The sequence below is a fragment of the Pristis pectinata genome, chromosome 3 (genome assembly GCF_009764475.1).
Source record: "Pristis pectinata isolate sPriPec2 chromosome 3, sPriPec2.1.pri, whole genome shotgun sequence".
In the NCBI taxonomy this organism is placed as follows: Eukaryota; Metazoa; Chordata; class Chondrichthyes; order Rhinopristiformes; family Pristidae; genus Pristis; species Pristis pectinata.
The window spans coordinates 684,088-701,569 of record NC_067407.1 but is presented as its reverse complement, the minus strand read 5'-3'; the positions used below and the strand labels follow the sequence as shown (position 1 = coordinate 701,569).

At 49.1% G+C, this 17,482-nt stretch overlaps 1 protein-coding gene across 1 annotated transcript in view; it reads left to right on the top strand.

Moving 5' to 3' along the window:
* Window positions 1–17,482, top strand: part of ntng1a (netrin g1a) — a 56,123-nt gene that overhangs the window by 21,932 nt on the left and 16,709 nt on the right. Inside the window, exon 2 of the mRNA XM_052011947.1 lies at window positions 11,828–12,471. Within this exon, the coding sequence (XP_051867907.1) occupies window positions 11,828–12,471 (644 nt within the window). The remainder of the gene's footprint in view (window positions 1–11,827; window positions 12,472–17,482) is intronic.

Below are 17,482 nucleotides of genomic sequence, written 5' to 3'. Positions count from 1 at the left end.
GTAAAATATCTGCCAATCTCTAAATAACAAGAGTCATGGAGTACAACAGCACAGAAACAGGCCCTTCAGCCCATCTAGTCCATGCCAGCCTCGTTTTCTGCCTAGTCCTATCTACCTGCACCCGGACCATACCACAGTAGTGTAGCGGTTAGTGTAACGCTATTGCAGTGCCAGAGACTCCGGTTCAATTCCGGCCGCTGTCTGTAAGGAGTTTGTATTTTCTTCCCGTGTCTGCGTGGGTTTCCTCCGGGTGCTCCAGTTTCCTCCCACACTATGTTGGCGCTGGAAGCGTGGCGACACTTGCGGGCTGCCCCCAGCACACTCAATGCAAAAAGATGCATTTCACTGTGTGTTTCGATGTACATGTGGCTAATAAAGGTATCATGTCTTATCTTACCCCTCCAAACCCCTCCTATCCATGTGCCTATCCAAACCTCTCTTAAATGTTACAATTGAACCCACATCCACCACTTCCGCTGGCAGCTCGTTCCACACTCGCATCACCCTCTGAGTGAAGTAGTTCCCCCTCCGATTCCCCTTAAATATTTCACCTTTCACCCTAAACCTATGACCCCTAGTTCTAGTCTCACCCAACCTGAGGGGAAAAGTCTGCATGTATTCACCCTATCTATACCCCCCATAATTTTGTATACCTCTATAAGATCTCCCCTCATTCTCCTACACTCTAGGGAATAAAGTCCTAACCTCTTCAGCCTATCCCTATAACTCAGGTCCTCAAGTCCCAGCAACATCCATGTAAATTTTCTCTGCACTCTTTCAAGCTTATTGATATCTTTTCTGTAGGTGGGTGACCAGAACTGCACACGATACTCTAAATTCAGCCTCACCAACATCTTGTGCAACTTCAACAGAACATCCCAAATCCCGTACTCAATGCCCTGATTTTGCCAAAGGGTAGATTTTGCCCTAACTACCTGTGACGCCGCTTTCAAGGAACTAGAATCTGTATTCCCAAGTCCCTTTGTTCTACCGCACACCTCTGTGTCCTACCATTCACTGTGTAAGTTTTCCTGGTTTGTCCTCCCGAAGTGGATCACCTCACACTTGTCTGCATTAAATTCCATCTGCTATTTTTCAGCCCACTTTCCCAGCTGGGCAAGATTGCACTGCAAGCTTTGATAGCCTTCCTCACTGTCCACTATGCTCCCAGTCTTGGTGTCATCTGCAAATTTGCTGATCCAGTTTAGCACATTATCATCTGAATCATTAATATAGATGATAAACAACAACGGACCCAACACCGATCCTTGCGACACACCACTAGTCACAGGCCTCCAGTCAATGAGACAACCATCTACTGCCACACTCTGTCTTCTCCCGTTAAGCCAGTGTTGAATCTATTTGGCTCCCTCATCCTGAACGCTGAATGACTTAACCTTTTGGAGCAGCCTCCCATGTGGGACTTTGTCAAAGGCCTTGCTAAAGTCCACGTAGACAATGTCCAGCACCTTTCCCTCATCAACCTTCTTGGTATCCTCTTGGAAAAACTCTATAAGATTGGTTCAACATGACCTACCATGCACAAAGCCATGTTGACTATCCCTAAACTGCCTTCAAATTCAATCTCCCGAAGTGTATCACTTCACACTTATTCACACAACTGAGATATAGAGTGGGTGGGGATATAGACCGCATGTGGGGATATAGGCAGTGTGTGGGGATACGGACCATGTGTGGGAACCCACAGACAGTCCATATCCCTACACACAGTCTATATCCCCACACACCGTCTGTGTCCCCACATATGGACTATATCCCCACACACCGTCTGTGTCCCCACACATGGACTATATTCCCACACACTGTCTGTGTCCCCACACACAGTCTATATCCCACACACAGTCTATAAACTGTACCTCTATTCCCTCCCTGTTCATGTGCCTGTCATGCTTTTCCTGAACTGTGCCCTAATTCTAACAGTTAAGGGATTGGTGTGTACGTGTGTGTGGGTGTGTGTAAGTGTGCATCTCTATGTGTGTGTGTATGTATAGGTGTGTGCATATGGGTGTAGATGTAGGGGTGTGTATAGGTGTGCGTGGGTGTAGGTGTGCGCGTGGGTGTGTGTGTAGGTGTGTATATGGGTGTGTGTGTAGGTGTGTGTGTGGGTGTGTGTGTAAGTGTGTATGTGGGTGTTGGTGTGTGTAGGTGTGTGTGTGTGTGTATGAGTCTGTGTGTGTGTAGGTTCATGTGTGTAGAGGTGTGTGTGTGTAGGCGTGTGTGGGTGTCCGTGTGTGTAGGTGTGTATGTAGGTGCATAGGTGTATGTAGGTGTGTGGGTAGGCATGTGTGTGTGTGTGTAGGCGTGTGTGGGAGTGTGTGTGCGTGTGTGGGAGTGTGTGTGTGTATGTAGGTGTGTGTGTGTCTAGGGGTGTGTATGTGTGTGTAGGTGTGTGTGTGTAGGGGTGTGTATGTGTGTGTGTATGTGCGTAATTGTAGGAGTGTGTGTAGGTGTGTGTGTAGGTGTATGTAGGTGTGTGGGTAGGCATGTGTGGGTGTGTGTGTGTGTGTGTAGGTGTGTGTGTGTGTAGGTGTGTGTGTGTGTATGTGTGTGTAGGTGTGTGTGTAGGGGTGTGTATGTGTGTGTGTAGGTGTGTGTGTGTGTAGGTGTGTGTGTATAGGTGTGTGTGTAGGGGTGTGTATGTGTGTGTGTAGGTGTGTGTGTGTAGAGGTGTGTATGTGTGTGTAGGTGTGTGTGTATGTGTGTGTAGGTGTATGTGTAGGTGTGTGTGTAGGTGTGTGTGTATAGGTGTGTGTGTAGGTGTGTGTGTTTAGGTGTATGTGTGTGTAGGTGTGTGTGTATAGGTGTGTGTGTAGGGGTGTGTATGTGTGTGTGTAGGTGTGTGTGTGTAGGGGTGTGTATGTGTGTGTAGGTGTGTGTGTATGTGTGTGTGTAGGTGTATGTGTAGGTGTGTGTGTGTCGGTGTGTGTGTATAGGTGTGTGTGTAGGTGTGTGTGTTTAGGTGTATGTGTGTGTAGGTGTGTGTGTTTAGGTGTGTGTGTGTAGGTGTGTGTGTGTGTAGGGGTGTGTAGGTGTGTGTGTTTAGGTGTGTGTGTGTAGGTGTGTGTGTGTGTGTGTGTTTATGTGTGTGTGGGTGCTATACTAACTATTATCTCCTTAACATTTTTTCCTTCACCTTTGCTCTCCTTTGTTGGTGACACAAACTGGAACCTAGGGCCAAATATGTAATCAAGGTGAATGGTCTGGGTCAGCTGCAGACTGTGAAGTCCCTCTTGCCAGCATTACTTACTCCCAGAATGGGCATCACTGGCCAGGCCAGTGTTTATTGCCCATGCCTCACTGCCCTTGTCCTTGGTGGAGGGACAGGTCACATCCACCCCTCCTCACCACAGTACGTTGAAGCTTCATTCAATTCAAATCATTTCTTTTTGCCTGCTTCCTTCCACAGTGTCACACATCAACCTCCACCTGTAACTTCTTACCCATTCATTTAACCTGCCTATATCCCTTTGTGTCCTCCTCACTGTTTGCTGACCCAGCTGTATCATCGGCACATTGGGCTGCAGTGCACTAAGTCCCTTCGTCTATGGGTTGTAAGTAGTTACAGCCCCAGCACTGATCCCTGAGGACCCCAAGAGTTACCGACTGTCAATCTGAAAATGATGCACTTGTCCCAATACTCTGTAGTTCCTCTCCAGCCATGTGAATTCTTACCTTGTGTAGTACGTGGACCTTATTGAATGACTTTTGCAATTCAAATACACGAACCTACTGCAACAACACACAAAGCACTGGAGGAACTCAATGGGTCAGGCAGCATCTGTGGAGGGGACAGTTGACGTTTCGGGTTGAGACCCTTCATTTGGCTCAATCCGAAACATCGACTGTCCACTTCCCTCCACAGATGCTGCCTAACCCGCTGAGATCCTCCAGCATTTTGTGTGTTGTTCCAGATTCCAGCATCTGCAGTTTTCTGCGTCTACATTAATTAACTTGTTCCTCTTTATTTACTTTGTTCCCTTCTCAAAGAGCTCCACTTCATCCCTTTCATATGACCATGTTGACTCTGTTGATTATCTGATGATTTTCTCAGCGTCCTATTATGACCTGTTTAATAATGGATTCCAGCATTTTCCTTGTTCAGGTGTTAGGCTGAAAACCAATCACTTCCTGTTTTCTGTCTTCCTCTTCTGTTGAACAGTGGTGTTACATTGTTTTTTCCCAATGATCTCTCCAGAATCCTCTCCAGAATCCAGGGAATTTTGGTTGATTCACACCAATACATCCATGTTCTCTGCAGACACTTCCTTTCAGGCTCCAGAAGACAGATGATCAGACCCAGGCGATTTGTTGGCCCTTAGTTCCATTTGTCTGTACTGGACTCCACCTCAAGGTTTATAAAACCAGGAGGGGCACAGATGGGGTGGACGGTCACAGCCTTTTCCCCAGGGTAGGGGAGACTGAAGCTAGAGGGCAAAGGTTCAAGGTGAGAGGGGAAAGATTTAAAGGGGACCTGCGGTGCAACTCTTTCACCCAGAAGATGGTGGGTGTGTGGAACGAGCTGCCAGAGGAAGTGGTAGAGGTGGGTACAGTTACAACATTTAGAAGACATTTGGACAGGTATGTGGATAGGAAAGGTTTAGAGGGATATGGGCCAAACGCAGGCAAATGGGACCAGCTCGGGTAGGCATCTTGGTCAGCGTGGATGGGTTGGGCCAAGGGGCCTGTTTCCATGACTCTTTATCAGTGTCCAGTGTCAACAGTCATGGCCTTCACATTGGGGGTCTGGATACACAGTCTGACAGATCAGAGCCAGTGGTAGTAGGGGGGGGGAGGTGGTGGGAGGGAGTGGGAGGGAAGGACAGGAGGCTGAGAGCACAGTGGGAGACTGATGCTGTGCTTTCGGGAAATGTTACTGAGGGGGTAGACTGAGGGTTGATCCATGGGTGGAGGGGGGAGATGGGGGAAGGAGTGACTGCGGGGGTTGGGGGTGCCTGTGGGGCTGGGACCGGGTGGATCAGAATGGGATGAGGTGAGTATGGACCCCCTCTACCAGGCACGGTGGTGGAGAAGGGCTGGGGGAGGACATTGGCGGGGGGACCTGTGGACTGGCGGTGGGGGGGGACAGGCCCTGCAGGCACATCAGGGGGGTGTGGATCCGTCACCAGGATGGTGCATATATTCCTGGGATGGGACGGTGCAGATGTTCCTGGGCTGGGATGGTGCAGATGTTCCCGGGCTGGGATGGTGCAGATGTTCCCAGCATGGGACGGTGCAGGTGTTCTCAGGATGGGACGGTGCAGATGTTCCTGGGTTGGGATTGTGCAGATGTTCTGGGGATGGTGCAGATGTTCCTAGGATGGTGCAGGTGTTCCCGGGGTGGTGCAGATGTTCGCAGGGTGGGATGGTGCAGATGTTCCCAGGATGGGACAGTGCCGATGTTCCCGGGATGGGATGGTGCAGATATTCTGAGGATGGTGCAGGTACTGGTATTGGTTTATTATTGTCACTTGTACTGAGGTACAGTGAAAATCTTGTCTTGCATACCGATCGTACAGGTCAATTCATTACACAGTGCAGTTACATTGGGTTAGTACAGAGTGCATTGATGTAGTACAGGTAAAAACAATAACAGTACAGAGTAAAGTGTCACAGCTACAGAGAAAGTGCAGTGCAATAAGGTGCAAGGTCACAACAAGGTAGATTGTGAGGTCAGAGTCCATCTCATCGTATAAGGGAACCTTTCGATAGTCTAATCACAGTGGGGTAGAAGTTGTCCTTAAGTCTGGTGGTACGTGCCCTCAGGCTCCTGTATCTTCTACCCAATGGAAGAGTAGAGAAGAGAGAATGACCCGGGTGGGTGAGGTCTTTGATTATGCTGGCTGCTTTACCAAGACAATGAGAGGTAAAGACAGTCCAAGGAGGGGAGGCTGGTGTCCGTGATGCTCTGGGCTATGTCCACAACTCTCTGCAGTTTCTTGCAGTCCTGGACAGAGCAGTTGCCATACCAAGCTGTGATGCATCCAGATAGGATGCTTTCTATGGTGCATCGGTAAAAGTTGGTGAGAGTCAAAGGGTCGAACCAAATTTCTTTAGCCTCCTGAGGAAGTAGAGGCGCTGATGAGCTTTCTTGGCCGTGGCTTCTACGTGATTTGACCAGGACAGGCTGTTGGTGATGTTCATTCCCAGGAACTTGAAGCTCTCAACCTTCTCGACCTCAGCACCATTGATGTAGACAAGTGCATGTGCACCGCCCCCTTTCCTGAAGTCAATGACCAGCTCTTTTGTTTTGTTGACATTGAGGGAAAGGTTGTTGTCATGACACCATTCCACTAAGCTCTCTATCTCCTTCCTGTACTCCGACTCATCGCTGTTTGAGATACGGCCTACAATGGTGGTATCATCTGCAAACTTGTAGATAGAGTTAGAGCAGAATCTGGCCACACAGTCATGAGTGTATAGGGAGTAGAGTAGAAGGCTGAGGACACAGCCTTGTGGGGCACCAATGTTGAGAATAATTGTGCCGGAGGAATTGCTGCCTATCCTCACTGATTGCGGTCTGTTGGTTAGAAAGTCAAGGATCCAGTTACAGAGGGAGGTGTTGAGTCCTAGGTCTCGGAGTTTGGTGACAAGTTTGCTTGGGATTATTGTATTGAAGGCAGAGCTGTAGTCAATAAACAATAGTCTAACGTAGGTGTCTTTACTGTCCAGATGCTCCAGAGCCGAGTGTAGGGCCAGGGAGATGGCATCCGCTGTGTACCTGTTTCAGCGTTAGGTGAACTGCAGTGGGTCAAGGTTGCCTGGGAGGCTGGAGTTGATGTGTGCCTTGACCAGCCTCTCAAAGCACTTCATGATGGTGGATGTCAGAGCCACTGGTTGGTAGTCATTGAGGCATGTCCTGGATAGGGATGGTACAGATGTTCCCGGGTCATTGCAGATGATCCCAGAATGGTGCAGATGTTCCTGGGATGGGACAGTGCAGATGTTCCCGGGATGGATCTGGGCAGTGCCGATGTTCCCAAGCAGTGCAGATGTTCCCTCCACTTGCTGCACACAGATGGAGTGAGAATCCACTCCCGGCGTGGAGTTTCACTTGGATTGGATCGGTGCGGGGACAGTTGTGCACTCGTGAATCTCCCTTCTCTCTGGACATCGCCCTCTCACCACCTTAATCACACCCCTTGGTTTGATCGATCCCTGCAGCAGCTTCCCAGAGACGCCGCTGTCCCAGTGGGGCTGGGAAACCCAACGTCTCCTCCGCTCATTCCCTTCTGACAGCTGCCGGCCACCCACACCCATCACCCACCCTCCCCTCCCCGTCACCCTCCCCGTCGCCCACCCCTGTCAGCCACCCTCCCCAGTCACAGAGTGAGGTGTCAGCCGATTAGAACTGAGGGCATGAGACAGTTCTTCAGACTGGGGGCTGGGGGGGTTGATCTCTGGAATTCCCTGCCTCAGAGCTTGGAGGTTCAGTCACTGAGTTCAATCAGACGGGATTGATGGATTTCTGGAATTACAGAATCAAGGAATATTGGGATAGTGCAGGGGGAACAGCTGAGAAGAGGATTGAGAGTGATGATGATAGTAGAGCAGATCGAGGGGCTAAATGGCCTTCTCCTGCTCCTAATTCTTTCTTTATAAATTATTATTTTAACAGCAGATTGTCCAAAGACAGCAGCCCATCAGTCATCGGGCACCAACCTCTGCTCTTGGTGAGGAGGGAAATTCTGTCCATTGTTCCTCAACTCTCCGCAGTTTTATAATTCATGTCACTAAATATTTCAGTAGTGTGCAGCTATTTATAGTCAGACAGCAAACATCATTCTTCAACAGTCCAGTGATGAAATTATCCAGCTGATAACAGCCCACACACAGTGTGGGGCAGTGGACCACGGAAAGGTTTATTAAAATTTATTCCTGAGAAAATTAGAGTGTGTGGATATTCCTCGATCTCAGGACTGCACAGAGGGAGCTTCATTCTGTGTCTGACCTGTGCCTTGGGAGTGTGTGATGGGAAGGTGTAGAGGGAGCTTCACTCTGTGTCTGACCCCGGTGTGTGTGAGGGAGCTTCACTCTGTGTCTGACCCCGGTGTGTGTGAGGGAGCTTCACTCTGTCTGACACCGAAAGTGTGTGATGGAGCTTTATTCTGTATCTAATCTGAGCTGTCCCTGCCTTGGGGCGGTATGAGGGGGCCAATGTAGAGGGAGCTTCACTCTGTGTCTAATGTGCTATCCCAGCCCTGGAACAGTGCAGAAGATTTGTAGCTACCCACTTCTATGAACTTTTCAGCAGCAATTGCCTGCCCCACATTTCCTGTGTTTTGCTGGATTTTGGGAGGCTTCTTTTAAGATAATTTTTTTTTAAAGTAATAGAATAACAATATCAAAAAGTTGTATCAGTGTTCAGATCGAACTCTAGCCCCTGTGGTCCCCACCATTGCCAGAACTTCTTTTTGACAAAGTAATGAGAGCATCAATGCAGAAATGTAGTTGTGGTGTAAGGTGCCACATGGAAGGCTCAACATCAAGACCAGCAATCATGGAATGGTTTTCCATACCTTTTCTATGTATAATTCAAGCAAGAAGGTGGCTAGGTCCCCTCAGTGACCAAGGGAGAAGTCAATGTGCGGAACCAGGGGACATGGGTGGATCCTAAATCAATACTCGCATCGGTGTTCACCAGAGAGAAGGATGCGGAGGATGGATGAAAAAACAAGATGCTGGAGGGACTCAGCAGGTCAGGCAGCATCCATGGAGAAAAGCAGGTGGTCAACGTTTTGGGCAGGACCCTTCTTCCTGAAGAAGAGTCCTGACCCGAAACGTTGACTGTCTGGTTTTCTCTATGGATGCTGCCTGACCTGCTGAGTTCCCCAGCATCTTGTTGTTTTTTCATCCAGATTCCAGCATCTGCAGTCCTTTGTTTCTCTGTGGAGGATAGAGCATTAGGGGAGGGGTACACTGATATTCTAGAATATGTTAGAGATATTGGGGAGGTCAGCATGGTTTGGTGAAGGGGAACTCACATCTCACAAATGTGATTGTTGTTTTTGAGGAGGTAACCAAGAGTGGTAGCTATAGTTAAATGGTAGGCTGGTTCAGAAGGTTCATCCAAGGTGTGTTGGCAAGCTGGATCCAAAACTGACTTGGTGATAGGAGGCAGAGGGGTGGAGGGGTGTTTCTCTGACTGGAAGTCTGTAACCAGTGGTGTACTTTACCTATCTTCAGTCCTGAAGAAGGGTCCTGACCCGAAACATTGACCACCTGCTTTTCTCCACGGATGCTGCCTGGCCTGCTGAGTTCCTCCAGCATTGTCGTGTTTCTCATTCAGGTTCCAGCATCTGCCGTCCTCTGTCTCTCCAGTGTGCCATAGGGGTCGGATCTGGGACCTTTGTTGTTTGTCATCTGTATAAATGACTTGAATGAGAATGTTGGTGGAATGATTCGTAAGTTTGCTGAGGACACAAGAATTGGTTGAGAAGTAGTGAGGAAGGTTGAGAGGAACGTAGGTAACTGGAAAGTTGGGCAGAGTGTGGAAGGTGGAATTTAATCCAGACAAGTGTGAGGTTGTGTGTTGTGGGACAATAAATTCTCACAGGACAGATGCAGTAAATAGCTGGGGCCTCAGGAGTGTTGATGTACAGAGAGCACTGGAGCGCAAATTCATAGTTCTGTGAAAATTGTGACACATTTGGATAGGGTAGTGAAGAAGGTATTTGGCATGTTTACCTTCATAGGCTGAAACTCCGAGTATAACAGTTGTGACTGCATGTCACAGCTGTACAAAACAATGGTTAGACCACACTTGGAGTATTGTGTACAGTTCTGGTCACCACACTACGGGAAGGGTGTGGGAGTAACAGAGAGAGTGCAGGTGAGATTCCCCAGGAAGACTGAGGGAAGCTGAGGGTGAATCTGATAGAAGTTTATGAAATTATGACAGACGCAGATAGGGTAGACATTGAGAGTCTTTGTCCAAAGATAGAAATGTCAAATACAAGAGGGAAGAGACTTAAGCTGAGAGGGGGTATGTTTAAAGGAGATTTACGAGGCAAGTCTTTTTAGACAGAGAGTGGTGGGTGCCTGGAGCAGGCTGCCAGGGGAGGTGTGGAGGCAGATACAACAGCAACGTTTAAGTAGCATTTAGACAGGAACGTGAACAGGCCGGGAATGGAGGGATATGGACCATGTGTAGTTTAATGTGGATCATGGTCAGCACAGACATAGTGGGCCGAAGGGCCTGTTCCTGAGCTGCACTGTTCTGTGTTCTGTTGCCTGGAATGGAGGCTGCAGTTACACGGAGAGACTGGACAGGCTGGGATTGTTCTCACTGGAACGTCGGAGGCTGAGGGGTGACCTGACAGAGATCTATAGGATTCTAGGGGACATAGACACGTAGATAGTGGGACTTTTACCGATACTGGGGTTGGGGGGGGGGGGGGGGTTATGGACCTACAAGGCACAGGTTTAAGGTGACTGGGGAGAAATTTAAATGAGATGTGAAGGGCAGGTTTTTCACATAGAGGACAGTGGGTAGGTGGCTCAAGCTGCCACAGGAGGTGGCGAGATGGGTGCATGCAATGTTTAAGAGTGTACAGCTACTTGGATAGGAAGTGAGAACAGATCTAGGGCCCTAATGCAGACAAATGGGACAAGCACAGATGGGCAGTACATCACCATGGACAATTGGGGCCAAAGGGCCTGTCTCCGTGCGGTGCGACTTGAGAACTCAGAAGGGGCTGTGGCAGCACGGGGGGAGAATTGGCCGAGTGTGAGGAAACCAGCAGCAGGGGTGAAGCATCAGAATGGAGGGAAGTGTATACTGGAGATTCCCTTGGGTTAGGACAAGACCCACGGCTTTTCCCAATATAAAGTCGAGGGAGCTGCACTCTGTGTCTGACCCTGGGAGTGTGTGATGGACGGAATAGAGGGAGCTTTGCTCTGTGTCTGACCCCGGGAGTGTGTGACGGACAGTGCAGATGGAGCCCCACCCTGTGTCTGACCCTGGGAGTGTGTGTGGACTGAGCAGAGGGAGCTTCACCATGTCTAACGCTGGGAGTGTGTGACGGGACGGTGCAGAGGGGAGCTTCACCCTGTGTCTGACCCCAGGAGTGTGTGGACTGAGCAGAGGGAGCTTCACCATGTCCAACGCTGGGAGTGTGTGACGGGATGGTGCGGAGGGAGCTTCACCCTGTGTCTGAGCCTGGGAATGTGTGATGGGACAGTGCAGCGAGAGTTTCACTCTGTGTCTGACCCCGGGAGTGTGTGATGAGATGGTGTAGAATTTGCTTCACTCTGTGTCTAACCCTTGCCCTGGGAGTGTGTGATGGGATGGTGCGGAGGGACCTTCACTCTGTGTCTGACCCCAGGAGTATGTGATGGGATGATGTGGAGGGAGCCTCACCCTATGTCTGATCCTGGGAGTGTGTGATGGACAGAGCGGAGGGAGCTTCACCCTGTATCTGAGCGCAGGAGTGTGTGGTGGGATGGTGTAGAGGGAGCTTCACCCTGTGTTTGGCCCCAGGACTGTGTGATGGGATGGTGTGGAGGGACCCTCACCCTGTGTCAGAGCCCAGGAGTGTGTGATGGGACGGGGTGGAGGGAGCTTCAGCCTGTGTCTGACCCTGGGAGTGTGTGATGGGACAGTATAGCGAGAGCTTCACTCTGTGTCTGACCCCGGGAGTGTGTGATGGGACGGTGTAGAGGGAGTTTCACTCTGTCTGACCCCAGGACTGTGTGATGGGAAGGTGCGGAAGGAGCTTCTCTCTGTGTCTGACCCCAGGAGTGTGTGACAGGATGGTGGGGAGGGACCCTCACCCTGTGTCTGACCCTGTGCCCTCTCTGTTGTCAGGAGAACCCATACATGTGCAACAATGAGTGTGATGCTCACACCCCCGAGCTGGCCCACCCCCCCGAGCTGATGCTGGATGACGAGGGTCGCATTCCTAACACCTTCTGGCAAAGCATCTCCTGGAAGAGCTTCCCCAAGCCCCTGGTGGTCAACATCACTCTGTCCTGGGGCAAGAGCATTGAGCTGACCGAGGACATTGTCATCACTTTTGAGTCGGGCCGACCCGAGCAGATGGTTCTGGAGAAGTCTCTGGACCACGGCCGGACATGGCAGCCCTACCAGTTCTACGCGGCTGACTGCCTCAACTCCTTCGGGATGGAACCACGGAGAGCGCAGGATTTGAAGCCGGCCTCCGTGCTAGACATCATCTGCACGGAGGACTACTCCAGGGGCTACGTGTGGAAACTGGACAAGATGGTGCGCTTCGAGATCCAGGAACGCTTTGCCCTGTTCGGGGGCCCCCGTCTGCGGGACATGGCCTCACTCTATGGCCAGCTGGACACTACCAAGGAGCTGAGGGACTTCTTCACGCTGACCGACCTGCGGATTAGGCTACTGAAGCCTGCCACTGGAACCACCAGTGTGGACCAGCACAACCTCTCCAAGTACTTCTATGCCATCTCCAATCTGGACATCCGTGGCCGGTGAGAGCTCCTCGCCTTCCCAACATGCACAGCTGGGGCATGGGGTCTGTGCAACATCTGTGGATGGGGTCACGGGAACATTTGGGGATGTGGTCGGGGAACATCTGGGGTAAAGGATCAGGACAACATTTGGGATAATCTGGGGAATGAGGGGAGATTTGATAGAAGCTTACAAAATTATGAGGGGTATAGACAGAGTTAATGTGAGCAGGCTCTTTCCACTTAGATTAGGAGAGATAAGTACGAGAGGACATGGCTTTAGGGTGAAAGGGGAAAGGTTTAGGGGAACTTCTTCACTTAAAGAGTGGTGGGAGTATGGAACAGGCTGCCATCTGATGTAGTAAATGTGGGCTCACTCGAGTTTTAAGAATAAATTGGACAGATACATGGATGGGAGAGGTCTGGAGGGTTAGACTGGGTGCAGGTAAATGGGACTAGCGGAATAACGTTTTGGCACAGACTAGAAGGGCTGAATGGCCTGTTTTCTGTGCTGTAGTGGTCTATGGTTCTATAGGATCAGGACAACATCTGGGAATGGGTCAGGGCAACTTCTGGGGTTCTATATCAGAATACCATCTGGGGACACAGGTCACACTCAGGTTCCAGGTCAGGACAACATCTGGTGACACAGGTTCAGGACAAAATCTGGTGACACAGGTTCAGGACAACATCCAGTGTACCGAGATGGACACAGTATTTGGGGTAATGGAATGGGGAGCTGTGACAGCTCCCCAAGGTCCTGGTGCCAGGCCAGCTGGGAGACACCCATTTCCTGCCAAATGTTTAACGAGTTGAGCAGTGAACAGTGAGTGGAATCTGTCCTTTTACCCTCAACACTGCTGAGCTTCAGTCTCCTCGGGGTTCAAAGACTATAGGTTGATAAATCACCGGTTGAGATCTATCCCTGGTTGCTATGGGAAGCAGAGAGGAGATGATTGGGACCCTGACAGAGATTTTTGCACCTTCGTTTGCCACCTGAGATACCAGAGACTGGAGGTTAGCTAATGTTGTTCCTTTGTTTCAGAAGGGCAGCATGGATAAGCCAGGTACTACAGATCAGTGTGCGTCACATCAGTGGTGGGGAAAATTCTAAGCGACCGCATTTATGTACATCTGCAAAGGCAGGGGCTGATCAGGGATAGTCAGCATGGCTTTGTGTGGAGAAATCCCCTCTCACTAATTTGATTGTGTTTTTTGTAGAGGTAATGAAGAAGATTGATGAAGGCAGGGTGGTAGATGTTGTCGATAAGGCAATTAACAAGTCCCACATGGTAGGCTGGTCCAGAAGTTTAAGGCCCACGGGATCCAAGGAGAGCTGGATCCAAAGCTAGCTTAGTGATGTGGTGGCGGAAGGGTGCTCTCCTGATTGGAAGTCTGCACCCAGTGATGTACCGTGGGTTCAGTGCTGGGACCCTTGTCTGTTGTACAGATTAATGACTTTAATGTGAATGTAGAAGGGATGGTTAGTAAGTTTGCGAATGATGCAAAAGTTGGTGGTGCTGTGGATGGTGAGGGAGGAAGGGTGTCTAAAGCTACAGCAGGATGCAGATCCAATGGAAAGTTGGGCGGAGTGTTGGCAGATGGAATTTAATCCCAATAAGTGCCAGGTGATGCATTTGGGAAGTCAAATAGGGGTCGGACATACACTGGTAGGGCACTAAGGAGTGTTGATGAACAGAGGGACCTTGGGGTTCAAGTCCATAGTCCCTGGAAGCAGCAACCCAGGTAGATAGAACCATAGAACCATAGAACACTACAGCACAGAAAACAGGCCATTCGGCCATTCTAGTCTGTGCCGAAACAGTATTCCGCTAGTCCCATTTACCTGCACCCAATCCATAACCCTCCAGACCTCTCCCGTCCATGTATCCATCCAATTTATTCTTAAAACTCAAGAGTGAGCCTGCATTTACTACATCAGATGGCAGCCCGTTCCACACTCCCACCACTCTTTGAGTGAAGAAGTTCCCCCTAATGTTCCCCCTAAACCTTTCCCCTTACACCCTAAAGCCATGTCCTCTCGTACTTATCTCTCCTAATCTAGGTGGAAAGAGCCTACTCGCATTAACTCTGTCTATACCCCTCATAATTTTGTAAACCTCTATCAAATCTCCCCTCATTCTTCTGCGTTCCAAGGAATAAAGTCCTAACCTGTTCAATCTTTCCCTGTAACTCAACTCCTGAAGACCCAGCAACATTCTAATAAATCTCCTCTGCTCTCTTTCAATCTTACTGACATCCTTCCTATAGTTAGGTGACCAGAAATGCACACAATACTCCAAATTTGGCCTCACCAATGTCTTATACAACCTCACCATAACATCCCAACTCCTGTACTCAATACTTTGATTTATGAATGCCAGGATGCCAAAAGCCTTTTTTACAACCCTGTCTACCTGTGATGCCACTTTCAGGGAATTATGTATCTGAACTCCCAGATCCCTTTGTTCCTCCGCACTCCTCAGTGCCCTACCATTTACTGTGTATGTCCTACCTTGATTTGTCCTTCCAAAATGCAACACCTCACACTTGTCTGCATTAAATTCCATCCGCCATTTTCTGGCCCATTCTTCCAGTTGGTTCAAATCCCTGCGCAAACTTTGAAAGCCTTCCTCACTGTCCATTATGCTTCCAATCTTAGTATCAACAGCAAACTTGCTGATCTAATTTACCACATTATCATCTAGATCATTGATACAGACAACAAACAACAATGGCCCCAGCACAGATCCCTGAGGCACACCACTAGTCACAGGCCTCCAGTCTGAGAAACAATCATCCACTACCACACTCTGTCTTCTCCCACACAGCCAATTTCGAATCCAGTTTACAGCCTTACCATGGATACCTAATGTCTGAACCTTCTGAACTAACCTCCCATGTGGGACCTTGTCAAAGGCCTTACTAAAGTCCATGTAGACAACATCCACAGCCTTTCCTTCATCTACTTTCTTGGTAACCTCCTCAAAAAACTCTACAAGATTCATTAAACACGATCTACCATGCACAAAGCCATGCTGACTATCCTTAATCAGCCCTTGGCTACCCAAATACTTGTATATCCGATCTCTCAGAACACCTTCCAATAATTTACCCACTACTGATGTCAGGCTCACCGGCCTGTAATTACCTGGTTTACTTTTAGATCCTTTTTTAAACAATGGAACAACATGAGCTACCCTCCAGTCTTCCAGCACCACACCCGTGGCTAAGGATATTTTAAATATATCTGCCAGGGCCCCTGCAATCTCTACACTCGTCTCTCTCAAAGTCTGAGGAAATATCTTATCAGGCCCGGGAGATTTATCTACCTTTATTCACTGTAAAGCAGCAAGCACCTCCTCCTCTTTAATCTCCATATGTTCCATGACACTACTGCTTGTTTCCCTTCCTTCCATATCCACTATGCCAGTTTCCTGAGTAAATACTGATGCAAAGAAACTGTTTAAGATCTCCCCCATCTCCTGAGGCTCCACACATTGACGACCGCTCTGATCTTCTAGGGGTGGTGAAGAAGGCATATGTCATGTTTGCCTTCATGGGTCAGGGCATAGAATATAAAAGTTGCAACTTTACAGAATACTTGGTTAGACTTGGAGTACTGTGTGCAGGTCTGGTCACCATGCTTTAGAGAGGATGTGTTTGTGCTGGAAAGAGTGAAGAGGAAATGATGAGGATGTCACCTGGATTTAGTTATGGGGAGACATTGGGTCAGCTGGGTTTGTTGCCCTGGAGTGAAAGGGTGAATATGAGAGGCACAGATAGGGTAGTTAGTCAGAATCTTTTTCCCATGATTAGGTTATCAAAAACAAGAGGATATATCATCCAGAAGATGCATGGGATCCGCAGTGACTTGACCATTTGGATTCAGAATTGGTTTTCCCATAGAAGACAGAGGGTAGTGGTCAATGGGTCAATACGGCTAGAGGTGAGTGACCAGTGGTGTTTCACATGGATCTGTACTGGGACCTCTGCTGTTCATGATATGTATAAATGACCTGGATGAAAACACGGATGGATGGGTTAGTAAGCTTGCAGATGATACGAAGATTGCCAAAGGTTACAGGGGATATAGTCAGTTGTAGATATAGATGGAAAAATGGAGGATGGAGTTTAATCCAGGCAGCTGTGAGGTGTTTCACTTTGGGAGATCAAATGTAAAGGGACAGTACACAGTTAATGGCAGGACCCCGAACAACAGTGATGTAAAGAGGGATCTTGGGGTCCAAGTCCATAGCTTCCTGAAAGTGGCTGCACAAGCTGATAGGGTAGTAAAGAAGGCGGATGGCATGCTTACCTCTATTAGTCAAGGCATTGAGTTCAAGAGTCAAGAAGTCACATTGCAGCTTTTATAAAACTCTCGTTAGGCCGCATCTGGAGCATTGCATTCAGTTCTGGTCACCCATTATGGGAAGGGTGTGGAAGCTTTGGAGAGGGTGCAGAAGAGGTTCACCAGGATGCTGCCTGGATTAGAGGAAATGTGCTATGAAGAGAAGTTAGACAAATTTGGGTTGTTTTCTCTGGAGCAGCAGATGCTGAGGGGAGACCTGATAGAAGTTTATAAGATTATGAGAGCCCATAGACAAGAGCAGACAGCCCAGGGTTGAAATGTCTAATACCCAAGGGCATGCATTTCAGGTGAGGGGGGAAAGTTCAAAGGAGATGTACGAGGTAAGTTTTGTTTTTACACAGAGCGTGGTGGGTGCCTGGAATGTGCTGCCAGGGGTGGGGGTGGAGGCAGATATGATAGAGGGGTTCAAATGACTCATAGATGGGCACATGGATGAATGGAGGGCATGAAGGGACACTGACATTGTGCAGACAGAAGGGATCAGTGTACTTAGTTGGGCACAACATTGTGGGCCAAAGGGCCTGTTCCTGTGCTGTACTGTTCTGCGTGCAGGTTTAAGGTGAGAGGGAGGAGTTTTAAAAGGGATGTGAGGGCAGGTCATTTACAGGGCGAGTGGTGTAATATCTGGAGGCGCTGCTGGAGGGGGCGGCGAGTCAAATC